The sequence below is a fragment of the Elephas maximus genome, chromosome 23 (genome assembly GCF_024166365.1).
Source record: "Elephas maximus indicus isolate mEleMax1 chromosome 23, mEleMax1 primary haplotype, whole genome shotgun sequence".
Lineage (NCBI taxonomy): Eukaryota > Metazoa > Chordata > Mammalia > Proboscidea > Elephantidae > Elephas > Elephas maximus.
Window position 1 is genome coordinate 15,707,450 of NC_064841.1, and position 19,117 is coordinate 15,726,566.

At 37.3% G+C, this 19,117-nt stretch overlaps 1 protein-coding gene across 1 annotated transcript in view; it reads right to left on the minus strand.

Annotated features, from left to right (window-relative positions):
• Positions 1 to 2,460: 2,460 nt before the first annotated feature.
• The window catches only part of DIPK2A (divergent protein kinase domain 2A), a 33,103-nt gene continuing 16,446 nt past the window's right edge, over positions 2,461 to 19,117 (minus strand). The window contains exons 2-3 of the mRNA XM_049867213.1: positions 8,771 to 9,074; positions 2,461 to 5,383 (exon numbers count right to left, since the gene is read on the minus strand). Coding sequence (XP_049723170.1) covers positions 5,052 to 5,383; positions 8,771 to 9,074 — 636 coding nt within the window. The 3' untranslated portion in view covers positions 2,461 to 5,051. The remainder of the gene's footprint in view (positions 5,384 to 8,770; positions 9,075 to 19,117) is intronic.

The window sequence follows — 19,117 nt, forward strand, 5'->3', positions numbered from 1 at the left end:
TCCAAGGATTGGTCTCTTTTGATAACGTGTCCAAAGTAAATGAGACAAAGTCGTGCCATCCTAGCTTAGAGGAGCATTCTGGTGTACTTCTTCCAGGACGTGTTTATCCTTCCAGCAGTACATGGTGTGTATATTCAATATTTTTGCCAAAACCATAATTTAAATGCGTTACTTCTTCAGCTTCCTTTTTCGTTGCCCAGCTTTAGCATTCATATGAGGCAACTGAAAATATCATGGCTTGGGTCAGGCATACCTTAATCATAAAAGTGACACCTTTGCTTACGGGACATCGATTCTCTTCATGCCCTACTTTCTTCTCCCCATGTCTCTAGCCTGGTTTTCTCTCTTTTTTTTTTTTTACCTCGTTTGTGTCTCGCTTGAGATTTTTCTGCTTCTCCTTGCCCTCATGAATCTTCCTCTCTTCTAATTTGTAATAGTTGAGGAAATATATGAATGCTTTTTTATAACTAATTTCTATGTAACTACCTTCAACTACATGCTTCTGATTCTTCAAAGCTGCAACACGATAGTAGAAAGAATGAAGTGAATCAGAGAATAAATATTGAGTTGCAGCTCTGCCACTATTTTTGAGACCATGGGCAAAACAAACAACAAAAAACCTGCCATATTAGGAAGACTAAAACGTTATTAAAATTTAGACTTATAATTAACTTACTGTAGAATAGTAAACTATAATTTACATAGAATCGGTACCCTTATGATTTTTTTACATTTTAAAGCAAGTAAAAAATTAAAGTGAATGAGGTTAGTCAAACGGTCAAATTTCCCTTTAAGTTGATCTAGTCAAATCAGGATATTAAGGTAACATATTGCATTTATTTGAACTGTTTCTCTATGTAAAAGTTCTTGCTCCTTTTCATTGCAACTCCTGAAACAAGTATAAAACCAAACACCAAACCCATTGCCATCGAGTCAATTCCGATTCATAGCGACCTTATAGGACAGAGTAGAACTGCCTGATAGAGTTTCCAAGGAGCGCCTGGCAGATTCGAACTGCGGACTCTTCAGTTAGCACCCGTAGCACTTAGCCACTATGCCACCAGGGTTTCCGAAACAAGTATATCCCACAGAACTGCCCACATTCTGAATTTTGTTGATTGCACACCCAGTGTTCTTTAACGTGTCCCTCTCTGCTCTGGATTTTTCATTAATGGATAGATCTAGGGGCTTGATCAGATTCAGGTTCTATTAGTTTCGTAAGACACTTCAAAGGTGGTGCTGGGGACTTTGCATTGTGTGGTACCAGAAGGCACATCATTATGGTGAGATTGCCCAGTGGGCACAGGTGTTGCTACCCTGATCCATCCGTACAAAGTTACTCACCAGCTTTTGACCTCACAGCTTCAGCAGTCATTGATGATCATTACCTAGATTCATCAATTCATTAGAAATTGCAAAACAGTGAATAGACTACCACTCCTGCATTTATTAATTGAAGTAACCCTTAAAAAAAAAAAAAAACTTGTCATCGATTACTTGATTATCCCAAGGTAAGGCAGAATAAACGCTTCTTTCCCTTCAATTTACAGGTTGTCAGAGCAATTACTTAATACCCATTTAACGGTAACCGAGTTGGCTTGTTTCTGGCCATTCTTTTTACCATGACTTTGAACGCACAGATTTACATATTTAATGTGTTTCAACCCATTTCAATTGTTACTGATAATATAACTGTTCCATATATATAACTAGTGGGAACCTCTTCAATTAGATTCTGAGAAAATACTAGAGTGGTATTTGAGAACTTCCCTGTTTTGGTGATACTGAGGAATTGCTGTTAACTTCAGAGATGTAAAATGTTACCGTGGTTTTGTTAGGGAGAAAAATGCCTAGTGTGTACATATGAATCGAATGATGTGATGTCTCCTATTTGCTTCAAAATAAAACAGAAATAAGTTGGTAGGAGCACAGATAAAACAAGCTTGGCGACATGTTGCTATCTTCTGAAGTTGGAATTCGTTACACTATTGTTCATTATTCCCTTATATACATCTAAAAATTTCAATAATGAATTTTCTTATCCTCTTTTAAAAGTCAGAGCTCAAAAAAAAAAAAAAAAACCTAGTACAGAAAACCGAAACAAAATACACACACCATAAGCCCAATTCACACCCCACCAGATACCAGTTGCCCATGTGTGTCACAGCAGAACTGTGCTCCACGGGGTTTTCAATGACTGAATTTTTGGAAGTAGGTCACCAGGTCTTTTCTTCGGAGGCACCTCTGAGTGGACTTGAACCTCCAACCTTTTAGTTAGCGGCCAACGGCATTCTTCATTTGCACCACCCAGGGACTCGATCCAACCAGTTTCCCAAAATTATAACAAAATATAGGCAAAGGGGGGGATTAAGAAAACAAAACCAAACTTATCTACAACCTCACTTTCCACTCAAGAAAATAAGGATATTTGAGTTAAGAGATAGTCTGAAAAGTACAGTTCTTAAAGTATTCTTTATTAAGATCATTAAAAGTTGTAGAAACAACTTTATATTATAAAGGCACAGGGAGACAGTTTTGATAAAATATTCAAATTAAACAGTAACTTACAGTACAAAAGACAATTTTAATGCACATACAAACCCCAAATGTCTGATTCAAAAATATTTCACTGTGTCTATTCATGGGCAATGATTAAAAATATAAATTGCTGCTGTATAATAAATATCTGATAGTGAACATCTTGATAGCAAAGTCAACAAAATATTTATTGCTTTTCACATACATATTATTCCCTGTAATTTTTATTCCTAATTCTTTGACTATCTTCTCCTCAACCTTTTCCAAAGGTAAAAGAAATCCCACACAGCAATCTCATGGGGGGAAATAGTAGTTATAAAAACTACCTCAAATAGCAATCACTGCTGGCAGTGTTTTCTCACTTCCTGTTTTGCAATCAAAATCACACTTGCAAAAAAAATTAGATAAATGTTTGCTAAATCACAGACAACCCCTCTGTGACTAGCATTCTAAGGTGTGTAATGAATATTTATCAAATATAAAAGGTGCTCTGTTTTGAGAATGTATGAAGTTTTGAGTAAGAGGATAATGTTGACAAGTAACTTTAACCTACTCCCCTCAAAAGTCTTCTAAAGTCGTAAAAAGTCAGCTTACTAAAATTTCCAGCACTCACATGGTCATTGAGGGCAAGGTGGTGGTATATGTGATATATTGATATATAAAAATCAACATAATGCAGTCCACTTTATAATGGAGAGCTCCTACCCTTTTCCCTCCAGTTTTCAAACTGGGATTAATTTTATTGACTTCAGCCTGCTCTTCTGTAGAGCAACCTCCTTTTGATGGTACAAAGCAGAATTTCCATCACAACAGTAAAACAACATGAACCCATCATCATCATTTAAACAATGCTACTTCAACTTAAGAAATACCCACAGTAAAGTATTTGATAATTATTGTAAAGTTATTCAACCGTATGTCATGTTCAGACAGCGTGTAGCAGCTAGTAATGTGCCTGGCACAAAGTTGATACTCAATAAATAGTTGCTGTACGAATGAAAAAGAAAAGAAGAACTTGGCTTTGGTTGCGCATATTTTAATCACTTTCTGATTTAGAATAAGGTCAGTCTAGAACTAAACACTGCATACTGCACCAAAATCTGCTGTAAACAAAAGTAGTAAAACAGAGAAATATTACCTACATTAATAATAGGCAGCTTATACTGTAACACTTCTTAAATAGCCTACGGATTTCACATTCATGGTAATTTTTATCCACACATTTAAATTTGATGTTTTGATGTTCAGAATGACAACTGGATGATGAAGACCTCGGTGGGCAGACTGGCTAAATTGTCTGCTTTCCAAGAAAAACTGTTAGTCCATCGATAATTAAAAGGTTATGATGCCTGATTAAATTCAAATGGTGGCTACCATGCTAATGTGGCCAAACTGCCAATGAATAAAAGGGAGGCTATTGTTCAGTCATATTCTTAGAAAGCAGTAGCTTGATTTTTCAACATTCAAGAGTAACTGCGGAGATCTGAAGTTAATAATCAAAGTGCCAAAATAAAAGTACTGGAAATGGAATGGTGAGATTCAGTAGGTGGCCAATTCTATTTTAAAATCTAGCTGTGGGACTAGGTCTAATATTTCTTTGGCGTATGTATTACTATCTTGCACTAGTTAGCATTTTAAAAAATCCTGGGTTATATTTTTTTCTGAACCAAAATTAACATCAAGGTGTAGATCGCTAGTATATTCTTCTTAAAGTTTTAGGTGAAGGGCAAGCCAACAATTTTGCAACATATGCCAAACTTCATGTTTAGTGTACAGTTATAATCACTGGCATAGAAGGATGTAACTGTTAGATAACCTGAAATAATCTCGTGGTTTGTTTTAATCTCATGCAATGGTGAAACCACAGATGGCGGCGGGAGGCGGGGAAGTATTTACACAATAAAATGTTCAGCTTTCAGAAAAAAAGACAGTAAACCTGGGAATCCTGCTCTAATAGTAAATATACACCACACAGTACTGAATGAAAACTAGTCAAAACTTAAATGAACACCAACAATAACCTGAATGTGTAAAATTTAATAAAAAAAAATAAAAATGGAAAAAACCCTTTATGTCTGAAGGAAAAAGTGGCCTATAAAACAGGCCAATCTAACTTGACATTCAACGTAAATGTGAGATTCACAAAATCATGAGACTAATGCGAACTATGTCAAGTACCATGTACCATTTGATACACAAGCCAATGTGACTATCAGACTCATTTCCAATAGCTTAACGATACTCAGGAATCCATTCAGGCATTCAGGGGGCAAAGCAGTCAAGGACAGCTCGAGTCTCCGAAGTGTAAGAACATATTTATTTGCAGAAGCATCATGTAATTTCTGAAGTCATGTCTTATTTTGATGGATGTTAACATGAGTTCTATCAGTGCAAGTTTATCATCCTCTGAACGTTAATACCTCCAAATTTTGTTTTTCCAGAGAGTTTTTGGTGGATTAGTTTCAGCCAGTGCTATTAAAATGGAGAAAGAAAAGAAGAAAGTTCACCATAGACTACCTCACGTTGTTACTTAATTGTGCTAGATATTCTCTCAGTTCTTTTGCCGCCTGGAATCTGCCGTAGCGCTTCTTTGGGTTGGCACACTCATCTAGCAAGGCCTCAAGGCGGCCATCTTTGGCAATTTCACTTGGTGGATCATGAAGTAGTCCTCCAGAAGTGCCACGCCAGGTGGCATGTCTGGATAAGAGGTTCTGACAGACAGCATAGTAATTGTGGTCCACCGTGGCACGACCACAAAGAATTTCTTTTGAAAATGATAAGCAAGCCTCCTTATCACAGTCATCAAATTTGCTTTCATACCAGACATCCCAGTTTTCAGGTTTATCTGTGGAAGGGGGAGAAACAGAAAAAGAAAAATATGTTTTAAATTAGAGTTTTCATTTCTTCCAAAAATATAACGTTTCACTAATTAACAAGATAGTACCTGCTCTTAGAATTGTATTCTAATTTTAAACATCTAAGTATATGTGCCCCCCAGTGCCAAGCCATGCCAGGCCTTTATTGCTTGAAGGATCCGGTTCTAGCAGAGACTTTGATTATCCATGGCAAGTGCCACGCAGAACCATGACACATGCTACATGGGTACAGAAGGACTTACAAATGAGGCTAGAGAAATCGGTTGTATCTCATGTGGTAATGACCATGATTTGTTTTATAAGAAAGATCTCTCTGGCCTGAACACTGGAGGGATTAAGATGGTAACAGCAACTAAAGAAGAACCAGAAAGAAAAACAGGGTGGTGAAAAAAAAATTTTAAATTGAGTGTATGATTAAAGTTTAAACTTCTAATTAGATGATCAGGTTGACATTATTAAAAATGATGTGGTTTAGCAGGTGAGGAGGTGGGGTGGGGGATTAAAGAAAATTTAAGTATCAAGTAGCTGTGAAGGGTTCTGGTGGACATGTCATATACATAGACTTAGAGCTCAGGACTCTGAGGTACAGTACACATATTTTTAGAACCCATTAGCATATGTGTGCTTGATGAAACCATAGGAATGAACGAACTTGTGTAGGATGAGTTGAAAGCAAAGGAAAAAAGAAAAAGGACTGAGGGTAGAACCTTGCCACGTAAGGGGCTGGCAGAGAAGAGGCCAGCGAAAGAAACAGAAGCAGCTCATTCGTTCCGTTAATAATTATTGGAATGGCTACCCCACGGCAGGCAGGGGTATAAAATGGTAAACAGACATGGTCCCTCCTCTCACTGGCTTACAATCGAGTTTGTGAAACAGACTATGAAGTAAGTAAATCAATGCACTTCTATCACAAATTGTGGGAAATGCTATGAAGGAACTGCAGTTTCTAACAGTACAAAGATTTATGAGGGAAACAACCCTCGCTGCTGTTAGATATGGTAGTCAGGAATGGTCCGTTTTAGGCGGTAACGTTTAAGCTAAGGCCTGGAGGACAAGTAGCTTGCTGTATATGGAGAAAAGATGAGGCATTTCAGGCAGAGAGAACTGTATTTGGGAAAGCCCAGAGGTGGAAAGGTTCATTCGAGGAACCAAAATACTGAAGCATCAATGGACAGAGGGCATTAAAAGATGAAAGAGAAAAGGGTCAAGGCACAGGGATTATGCCATGGTAAGGAGCCTGGATTTGACTTGAAGAACATTAGGGAGTCATTAAAGACATTAAGCAGAAGAGTGAGAAGATCAGATTTCTGTTTTTAAAAAGAAACCATGCAAGTAGTTGGAGGAAGCCAAAGGAAGGACGAATTTTAGGAAGTTGTTACTCTCCAGAGTCGCATCACAAATTTGCCAATTAGGTGGTTACTAATTTTTTTTTTTTAATGGTAAGCAGACATCTAGGTAAGGTTTTAAGGGGTTGAGGAATGAACGGAGGTTCAGAAGAGGCAGGCAGAGTAAGCAATACTTCAAAACAGCTGAGAGACAAGGGAAGGCAGGAGATGAAGCAGTAATTTCAAGTTGGAGTTGGATATTGTTTTTGTTTTTAAAGCAGGAATGGGTCTTATATACTTGTTTATGGGTGTCTACGGTTATTAAGGAGCCCTGGTGGCACAGTGGTTAAGAGCTCGGGTACTAACCAAAAGGTCGGCAGTTTGAATCCACCAGCCGCATCTTGGAAATCCTTGGGGGGAGTTCTACTCTTTCCTATAGGGTCGATATGAGTTGGAATTAACTCCACAGAAATGGGTTTTGTTATTAAGGGAGGAACTGAAGAAGGTACCATATGCAACAAGTTCTCAAAGAAGGATCTAGTGTGTCTGAAGATGACAGGTAAATGGATGCTATTTTAACTAGGTTTAGATGATAAAGGGAAGGACGCTAAGGGAGTTTCCACAGCAAAACTTCAATCTCCTTGTGAAAAAAAATATACAGGTCGTTTATTGCAAAAAGAAAAGAAAAGAATGTGAACACTTGAATAATAGCGCCTTTTGCAACACGGCTATTTAGACAGTCCCACCATGAGACATCTGAAACTAACTGGCCAGGGCTAGATGAAGTAGCACTGGAGCAATGCTCACTAGATGAAATGTAAGAATACAGAAACTACATGGATGGATTCATCCAACATTAGGACTCAGCTGGTATAAAAGCCTTAATATGTATTCCTGAAATACCTGCATAAAATGAATTTGAGAAAAAAAACATTTTTTTAAGCCCCAGAATGAAAATTTAAAAAGTGTAGGGAAGTTGCACAATGCTGTGAATACACTAAAAACCCACTGACTTGTAGACATTAAAAAGAAAAGCATGATGCCAGCTGCTGCAACCGTCTTCGATGCAGGCAGAGGTACCAGAATAATGGAACCCTGGAGGAGAGTGTCCACTGCCTGTGGAAGGATCCACGTGACAAGTGCAGAAATAATCAGAAAGTTGTGTGTTGAGTGTGGAATCAGAACAAGGGACTGAGGAAAATCAAGTATTTAACAGGTTCGTTACACGATAATGCAAAAATTAAGGGTCAACCTGATATACTGTCACATTCACTGCATTCTACAGGTGCCACAAATCTTTGGTGTTTATTCATCAAAAGATCTTCCTACAAAGGGGAGGGGAGGGGAAGGGAGAAAAAATAAAAGACCTTCACCGTGAGGCAATAACCCTTCGTTTCTTTTTTCTGACTGGATCGGTTATAGAGCTACAGCCTTTGTCCCTGACACTTTAAAATTCCTATGCCATTTAATTTTCAGAACACTTCAGACACTCTGCCCACCTCTGAATATCAAGGTTTTGGGTGAGATGTAATAATCAGAATGTCACGTCTAAGTCAGATCTGCAGTGCCAGGAATTATCCAGATGGTTATAAACAAAATCGAGTTCATCAGTGTTGAGACTGACTACAAGCAGCCCCACAGAGTAATAGAAGAAGCGCTCCATGAGGATGGTACAGTCTCTCTGGTAGCCTTTAGCTATGTACACTGAATTCTGCCTTAGGCTCCTAAACAACACAATACACAGCACATCATAAGTTAAAGATGTGTGTACACACACATATACGCACTCACAGTATATTCGTGTTCATTAGAACATTAAACGATATTTTACTAAATATAGAGAAACAGTGTTGACTAAGAGTATGATATTTGTTTACCAATACTGGTTAAACAAAGCAAAGAATGGCAGACAAAAGGCTGCCAAAATTATTTAAGGAAGAAATTAAAGCCTGTTTCATATGAATGTCAACATTATTTTGACAGGAAAAAAGGAGTATAAAAAAAAAACAAATCTAAAAGTTATGTACTTACTTTGTCTAATTAATCGTTTGTCAGCAACCAAAACATTTTCAGCATCCACAATGATTACCTTCCCATCTCTAGGACCAACTGCAAAATTGTCAAAGCTGACATCCAGGAGGTAGAGTGCAAATTCAAAGTCATTGTTTGTAAGCTGCTCTGCTATTTCCATTAATTGCCAAGCAAGGTCAACTCGTTTTTCCCATGGTGCATTAAAATAGCTCCACAGTTCTTCTCCAACATAATTTACAGCCACCATTCTTCCACAAGCTCCAAGATATTTTGCAAATGGCCAACCTTCATCAGATGGAAAACTCTACAAAAGAATTATCTTAATATTATAAAAGATTCTGATTAAGATATCCTAACCCTAGCCCCCTAGATCTTCTCAGTAGAGATTTCTACCAGGAATGACCTCCGGTTTTCTCGTTGTATTCAATAATTTGTTAGAGATAAAATTCCTCTTTTTTTTTTTTTTCCAACTATGGACTAGAAAAATTGTAAATAGAGAACTTTACATTGGAAAACTAAATTAGGATCTGATAAGTCTTGCTTATCAAAATCTCAGGACCAAATTGATCAGTGAAAGACAAAACACTTTCTTAATTACCAAGTCTAAAAGTGTTTACGCTGTCCTTCATCTTCTTGACTTCAACCAATCCTTCTTCACAATCAACCAATACTACAAACCTATCAACCAGCAATATTTACTGGGTACCAGGCATTGTGCTAAGCTAGCAAAAACAGCATACTAAATGGTTGATCTCTGGAGTGATAGGACTTTCATTTTAGAATAGAAGACAGAAGCCAAAAAAAAAAAAACAAAACAATTATGAATATCGTTTAAGTGTTAGCTACTAAAAAGTGGCACAAGTCCTATAGGAGCATTTAATAGGGACTTTATTTATTTTTTTTTTACCGAGTCCAGAAGGGAACAGGGATAGAATTCAGGGATGGGTCTTTTAAGAAGGATCTTGTCTTTTAAGCATGAACTTGAATTTTGAGCTGACACCAAGAAGGTAAAGTGCAAAGGTTGATAAGGAGCAACCTGGTATCTTTCAATGCAACTTCCCCTCTAAACACCTCTGGTCCCACGTCCATCCTCTTTCCCCTTCTACTACCACATTTTCTGTGCTCCCTAGCCCAGCCTCAAAATTATTCATTCTCCTAATCTTGGCAAGGTTTCCTAATGGATGGATAGCTACTAGTGTATTTTTATCCCAAATCAAAAGAAAACGTTTCCATGACCTTGAACACGTCATTTTCGACTTACGTAAAGTGACGGGCTTAATTTAAGGTACCTTCTAAGTAATGAAACACCCATGACTACAAAATGAGTTTTGGAGTGAAAAAGGCTGCCAAGTAATATTTTACACAACTTCTTGGATAAGACCACTTGAACAGGAGGAGGTGTGTTTTCAGAATCATTCCCTCAGCTAGTTAATACCTTTCCTCAATCAGGGAAAACAAAATTAGGAGAAGGTGCTATTTACATTGAACTACTGCAGGAGAGTAGAGAGTAGACTGGGAAGGCAGTATTACTGTATTGCGTATAATCACAACACAAAACAAAACACTACGGAATATATATGTGGCCTACTTTTATTACTAAAACATTGAATAAACTACACAGATTTAAGAAGCTAGAGATGAGGCTCTTCCCCTTGGACCTTTAAGGAAATGCGTAATATTAATTTTACTCTGAGCTTTATAAAATCACCAAAACTCAGTAATCAACTTTAAAAAGAATTTTAAGGATTAAACTTCACCCGTAATCTTATCACTTAACTATTTCCATTTGTGTGCTACCTTTCAATTCAATCAATGAACAATAACTGTACTTGTTCTTTGTATATATAACTCTTTTTTGAATTTTAGTATCTGCAGTTCTGTGATGTAAGTAAAAAAATTGAGATGTGATATTATGAATCTTTAAATATGGTAAGTGAATTGATTCAATTACATTTCAGACCCTACCTACTGATCCTTTAGAAATCATGGTTAAGCACATTTTTAATCTTGTACCTGAGGCTTCTTTATTTCTCTGTGACATTAGGAAACGTGACAGATTGCTCACGTCCAATGTGCAGTGCAAAACACTGTTTGCTAACTGTCATGGATTGAATTACATCCCCCCAAAAATGTGTGTATCAACTTGGTTAGCCAATGATTCTCAGTATTCTGTGGCTGTCCTCCATTCTGAGATTGTAATTTTATGTTAAAGAGGATTAGGGTGGGACTGTAACACCCTTACCAGGTCACATCCCTGATCTAATGTAAAGGGAGTTTTCCTATGGTGTGGCCTGCACCACCTTTTATCTCTCAAGAGATAAAAAGAAAGGGAAGCAAGTAGAGATTGGGGACCTCATACCACCAAGAAACCAGTGCTGAGAGCAGACTGCATCCTTTGGACCTGAGGTTCCTGAGCTGAAATGCTCCCAGACCAAGACAAGACTGATGACAAGCACCTTCCCCCAGAGCCAACAGAGAGAGAAAGGCTTCCCCTGGGGCTGGCATCCTGACTTCAGACTTCTAACCTACTGGATTTTGTGAGAATAAACTTCTCTTTGTTAAAGCTATCTATCTGTTGTATTTCTATTATAGCAGCACTGGATAAAACCAAGACACTAAACATATACTATTCTCAACTTTTCCTCTCAAGTTCAAACTTATTAATTTAATATTCGTACCTCAACTTCCTGCTACCTACACAACCTTGAAGATTTAGTTAAACAAAATTATAGAAGATTTAACTTTTTCCCATAAGCATTCATGTGTAAAGTTCCCAACATAAAAGGTGAAAGCACTAAATGAGTAAATATGAGACAAACACTGTCGTGCAAAAAAGGAAAACAAAAAACTCCAATACACAACTGGTATATTTTTCCCATGCCATACTGTAGAACAGATACAAACATATCTCTGTAAAAATAAAATGGTCTTTGACAAGAGGAGAGAAGGGAACCCTGCCAACATATGCACATGTACAAACGCCTCCTTGTTTTTGGAGCCTTTCCAACTGGCAGACAACAGTCAAATCTACACTTTGTCACCCAAGTCTCTAGAAGAAGAGGGTAAAACATCCGACCAAATGTCACACTGAGCAACTTTATATTCATACAGTGGTTTCTGACAATGTTAACTGAAATCCTGTTAGGCCTCAATGTAAGAAGAATGCTATAATTCCTTCATACAGCTTGCTACCTACATAATCTTTTAGAAGAACTTTAAAAAATGAATTCACTGCTGCTATAACAAGAATTATTTTTTCATTGTCTAAACAAAATAGATTTCATTAATGGGAGAATTCCACTGAGCACACTGTAGTACCAAAAAACAAACAAAAATGGTCAAAGTCAAAATATTTTAAAATTGTTCTTAAAGCAATTTTGGCTTACAAACAAATTACCATGGTTAAGCAGAGCTGGAGAGATCCAATTTTAAGAAGTTACAGCCCGGATTTGCAAATATATCAAGCTATAAGAAAAACAAGTTCTTACTTTGTGATTACCAGCCCTCACAGTTCATAAAACAGAGTAGCTAGGATGAGTTTACTGCTGAGGTTTACATTTTACTATTTAAAACAAAAACTTAAAATATGATTTCCAAATTGCCTGGAAAAATAAGTACATAGTTTAAAGTACTCAGAAATAGTGTGTGATAAATTTAATGAATTATTTACAACTGAAAAAAATATGTACAAATGCTTTTCCATTGAAGGAAAGGAGCCTTTAAACAGAATACTTTCAATTCTAATTGCTCTGGAAGTGCTTCGCTCAATTGTTGGGGGCTTTTAATCAGGCATGAATGCACGTCACAAGAAGTATAAATATGTAAGGTCTTTGAAAGTAAATATTAGTTTAAGATTGTATAAAAGTACAAAACATAAAACTACATATTCACTTTTCTCTTACTTCATCTTTTTAAAATATTAAGTTGGGGACAACCCAAAGATGTCTACAGATCACTAAAAATGTAAAAATAACAAATGGAAATCTGAAGTCAAACATGGGTAAGTGCTAAGATTTAAAGAAATATTAAATGCCTTCACTGTTAATTTAGAACATAAAACCTATGAGTGGTAACTTTGATGACGGGTAGGACAGTACACAATGCTGAGGAAGCCAGCGCAACATATCCAAGGCAAGGTCATGGAAGCTCCACAGATATATGCAAACTCCCTGAGGGACTAAATTACTGGACTGAGGGCTGTGGGGACCATGGTCTCAGGGAACATCTAGCTCAACTGGCATAACATAGTTTACAAAGAATATGTTCAACATTTTACTTTGGTGAGTAGCATCTGCGGTCTTAAAAGCCTTTCAGCAGCCATCTAAGATACTCCACTGGTCTCACTCCTTCAGGAGCAAAGGAGAATGAAGAAAACTAAAGATACAAGGGAAAGATCAGTCCAAAGGACTACTAGCCCACATCTACCATGGCCTCCACCAGACTAAGTCCAGTACAACTAGATGGTGCCCAGCTACCACAACCAACTGCTCTGACAGGGATCACAATAGAGGGTCCCGGACAGAGCTGGAGAAAAAATGTAGAACAAAATTCTAACTCCCCCCCAAAAAAGGCCAGACTTATTGGCCTGACAGAGACTGGAGAAACCCTGACAGTATGGCCCCCAGACACCCTTTTGGCTCAGTAATGAAGTCACTCCTGAGGTTTGCCCTTCAGCCAAAGATTAGACAGGCCCATAAAACAAAACAAGACTAAAGGGGCACCTTAGCCCAGGGACTAGAAAGCAAGAGGCGACAGGAAAGCTAATGATAGGGAACCCAAGGCTGAGAAGGGAGAGTGCTGATATGTTGTGGGGTTGTTAGCTAATGTTATAAAACAACATGTGTAGTAACTGTTTAATTTAATGAGAAGCTTGCTTGTTCTGTAAACCTTCATCTAAAATATAATAAAAAAAAGTTTTTTAAAAAAAGGAAACGTATTTTGAATATGAAACCTAAGATAAATCACCATGTCTTTTTTTTGGGGGTAACAGAAAACTGAAAGCAGCCCTAGTGGTGCAGTGGTTAAGACCAAAAGGTCGGCAATTCAGATCCACCAGCTGCTCCTTGGAAACTCTATGCGGCAGTTCTACTCTGTCCTGTAGGGTTGCTATGAGTTGCAATCAACTCAAAGGCAACAGGCTTTTTTTAAGGTCATTTTCCATTGTAAGAAAAAAACAGAATTCAGGTGATAATGTACATAATTGATATTAAAAATTAAAGACATCAATATTTTATATTCTTTTCATACTGTATAATATTTTATAAAATTTCCATAATTAAAGGACAATAAAGTATGTAAGTGGGAGAAAGACGTGGCAGTCTGTTTCTGTAAATATTATAGCCTTGGAAATCCTATAGGACAGTTCTACTCTGTCCTATAGGGTCACACGAATCAGAATTGACTCAACGGCAATGGGTAAAGTGTACAAACATAATAACGGACTTGAAATCAGAAGGCTAGCTTTTGAGGCCCATCTCTACCCCTGCATCTCATGCACTGCGTAACTAAGTTGCACAGACTTGGTTTCCTCCTCTGTAAAACTAGAATAATGTTTATAGCACTGTCATCATCAGGACAATCCAAAGATCAAAAGAAAAAAGGTATGAAATGTGCTTTGTAAATTTAGTAACTATAAAGAGATTGCTTACCAAAAAACTTTTATACTTGCTATTTAAGTCCGTTATATTAAAAGTCTATTCACCCATCAAGAGATGTGCTTATTTTCATATCACCTACTGAAAGACAAATACAAATAATGACAAGAACCACTAAATTACAGATGTATTGTTAACTGCCCCCTAGTAATTTCTAATTTACAATGGAATATATAAATTAGTCACCACAACTTTAGACTCAGTTCTATGTGAAATGTATCCAGAAGCACGAAAAATGAAGAAATTAAAAACTTGGTAACATGTATATACATAGAGCATTATAATTTGTTTTCACTTATTATTGATAAGTGACAGAAAGTAAACACCAAATGCTAAAATAACATTATCACCTATCTGGATCAAAATGAAATGGTATTATATTTTACATGGTCAATAGATTTTTGAATTGGAGGGTACGACTGGTAAATCTAGTCCAATTTCCTTATTAGCACAGTGTTAGTGATTTGCCTAACGTTGCACAAGTAATAAGAGGCAAAGCCAGGCCATGCCATAATTCCAACAGTCAAAATGGATTCAAAGGGTATTTTGATCCTTGCAACCTCTCTGACAAACTAAAGCAAAGCTGCATGATACAACCCCTTAGTCCAATATTCTTGTATTTCAGAACTCTGAATTTCTCACATTTTAGAAAGGTGGACATGTACATCCCACGTAGTACACAACGTCCCCAGTGGTATCTGGTACAGCATTCCCAAGCAAACACTTTGTGTGGCAAAATGAATGTAAGATTATTCACCCTAAGTGGGATAAATAAAACACAAACTTTGCCTTTTGTCAATTCAGATGTGTGTGTGTGTTATTTAAGTTTGATAAAACCTATTTTCCTACGAATTTTTAAATTTTGGAACTGAGATAGGGATTGTAGATGAACCCACATTCTATTGACTACTAAAGCAGCTAGAGTAAAAGGCAGTGAGTTGTGGAGTGAGAAGAATACAAATTTTGGATTAAGAAAATCTTAGATCTAGTCTAGCTCCACCATGAAATGCTAAGTAAACAGTTGTAAATAAAACACAGTCTCTACCCTCAGGAAGCCTTTTCAGCCTGGGTTGGGAAGACAGTTATTAAACGCAAACAGACATAAATGAATTTACAGTTACAAATTACAGAAACACAGTATGCTGAGAAAGAAGTGTAGGGGCCTATTTCAGATTGCTTGGTAAACAGCAGCTTCTAAGGAAGTGCTTAAGCTGAGATCTAAAGGACGGGCGTAATATTAGGCAGGCTAGGATGGGGGGAGAAAGAACATTCTGGCACATGCTAGAGCTGGAAACTGTCTTCTCGGAAATAGCTGCATAGAACTGAGTGAGGGGGAAAATGGCCTGAGGTAATGGAGTCTGGAGAGGGAGATAGGAACCAGATCATACTGGGTCTTACAGAACAAAACACAAACTCCTCAACATGGCTGATGTGCTACGAAAAAACAACTTTTTCAAATATCACATTAATACTCTTTGATCAGTAGCTACTGGTCTGCCAGGTTAGTGATAAGGCCAATTTATTCTATCACCTCATGACTGGGTGACCCAGGATGTATGAGTAAAGATACACAGAGCAGTACCTTTAAGTTTTATTTATTTACTTTGACTTAATTACTTACTTACAAAGCATGGTATCAGACTGATTAAAATGAGGTCAACTTTAGAAGTGCTTGTGTTCTATTACCATTTTTTCTCCCTACATGACCAAACATTAAAAGTAGGGCTTGCATACTAAATTTAAAAGATCACAATTTTTTCATACAAGAAATATGAAATATTTTTATAATCATTCATTACCTCACAACATTCCATTAGAAGAACACAACTTTACAGTTTGTCTAAAGAATTAAAATGAATGACTATAGGTCAAGAGCAAGGCTGACTGCTAAAAAAGGAAGAAATTCCTAATATAAACACGAACCTCAAAAGAAAATCTATTGATAATTGAAGCATACATAATCTAAAATCTGGTTATCAGGTTTCCTACAGAACGGGCATTTCTGCACACACACACACAATTAAAATCTGAGAACAGTCTTTGAAAGTAAAAGTATCAGAAGCATAGAAAATACTTAAAAAGTTCCGTTTAAGTTTTAAAATTATTTTTAAAAGCTCCAATTTGAATGCAATCCCACTGTAGTAACGCATGTTACAACAGCTGCTCGCAGAGATTAGTCAACTGTACTGGTGACAGACTAATGTGTTCACAGTTTTGTGATCTGTCTGGAGGGAAAATATAGTAAAATTATTGGGATGACTAAACGGTTACCTAGTTTTTATGAAAACTTTTCTATGACCCTAGCTTCTTGATTTTATACTGCCAAGTGGTGGCCAAAATCCATCGCCAACACTCTAGGATCTTAACAATCTCAAGATTTTCAAGCCCTCACAAATGCGCCATTTATCTCAGGAAATAACTTTTTGAATGCCATTTTCCACCCACCTCAAATTCCAACAATATTAAGCAATGCCTTGTAAATAACAAGGTTGTGTTATTTCACTGAATAGCATGTCCAACAGCTGTTTCTAAAATTGGAAACCAATGTCAAAACACATCAACAAAAAAATTTACCCAAGCTTAATAGAAATAAATAGGCTTTTAGAATAGTTCAAGAAATGCTTCCCTTCAAAAAAAAAAATCATTCGGATCAAATTTTAAGTCATAAAATACGTATAAATTTAATAGTTTCAACTGTTCTTTTCTTACAACCTGCTCTCACAACACAAATGTGATCCACATTACTAAGTTAAAATATATGCCTACAAAAACTATATGCAAACATTCGCTCCCAATAAAAACAAAATTTTAAAGAAATAAGTTTTTTTTGGACCCAATAACCTAAGAATGCTACTTGACTTCCTTTAGGCAAGATCTGATTTCTCTAATAGTCTGACAAATAGAAAAGTACTAACTTCCCTGGTTCCTTTAAACACAACTGATTTAATACAGTCCTTTGAAAGAATATGAGCCCTGGTGGTGCAGAGGTTAAAAGCTCAGTTGCTAACCGAATGGTCGGCAGTCCAAATCTACCAGCCACTCCTTGGAAACCCTATGGGGCAGCTCCACCCAGTCCTATAGGGTCGCTATGAGTTGGGATGGACTCAACCACAACAGTTCAAAAGTAACAGCAAAACATCCACAGGTAACGTGGTATCTGTTAAATACTTGGTGCTTGGTTTTAGTAGATCTGTATCCTTGTTGTTGCCTTAAATTTCACACAGCCAAAACAAAACTCTTGGTTCCTCAACACAAACCTGATCCTTCTGTAGGCTTCCTCATCTTAAGTAATAGCATCGCTCACTCAGGTGCTCCGACCAAAAACCCAGGAGATAACCTTCATTTTTGCCTTTTCCTCATTCCTTAACCCATCAGTAAGTCTTGTTAGCTGTTCTCTGAGATATACTGGATCTGACCATTTTTCACAATCTCCACTGCAAATCTTAAACCACCAAGCTATCTTCCATAAACTACGCTGGAAGTCTCCCTGTCTTGCCGCTTCACAAGCCGTTCTCCACAAATCAGGCCCTGCTTAAAAACACTTCTATTGTTTCCCATTGCTGAGAATAAAATCCTAACTCCCTAAACAGGGATTGCAAGGCTATATGAGATCTGGCCTACCCTGACCTCGACAGTCTACCATGCTTCCCTAACCTATTGTCTAGTCGTTCCAACTCAGAGCAACCCTACAGGACACAGCAGAACTGCCCAATAGGGTTTCCAAGGAGTGGTAGGTAGATTCAAACCACTGACCTCTAGGTTATCAGCCGAGCTCTTAACCACTGTACCACCAAGTCTCTGTGCTCCTATGCCTAATCCTCCTTTGGGGTCTCTGGATTTGCCACACCTCTTGCCTGTCAACACTCTACCTTTCGAACTTTAAATCATTGGCTGTTCACCATCATTCATACCTTAGCCAAAACGTCACTCTTTCTGACCACCCAATTTAAAGTATCCTGTACCCAACCTAATTCTCCATCAGAGGAGGCTGTGTTGTTCTTTTTATAGTATCTACCATCTGAAATTTTTCTTTTGATTATTTGCTTCCTTGCTCACACCCAATCCCCCAAAAAGCAAAGGCCGTGCAATCTGTGCCCTGGCTTGTCATCTTTAATGTACCCCAAGGGCATACAGATCAGTTGCTGGCACTACTGAGCAATGCCACACAATTCTTGTCAGATCCTCCACTTCAAAGTCAAAACCACAAGAGAGAACTGGAACAGAAAAATATGAAGAAAATACAAAGGCATCACATCTACCTCAGATAATAAACTTCTGTCTCAGAGTGTCAGAATAATCATAAACAATCCAGATTTAACTTCTATGTATTTTGGTATTATCATTTAGCAGTGTGCTAAATACGACGGTTAAACTTTGATTATTGCTAATAGAGAAAAGTTAAACTATTTGTATTACTGATTATCTAAATCTTGTTTCCCTCAATATTCAGTCTACTCATTGTACTCCAGTGGAACAAATCTCTAGTTCTCTTTTTATTTTTTTAATAATATTTTATTGTGTTTTAGGTGAAAATTTACACAGCAAACTAGGTTCCCCTTTAACAATTTTGGAAACCCAGGAGGCGTAGTGTTCAAGAGCTACATCTGCTAACCAAAAAGTTGGCAGTTTGAATTCACTAGGTACTTCCTGGAAACTCTATGGGGCAGCTCTACTTTGTCCTACAGGGTTGCTA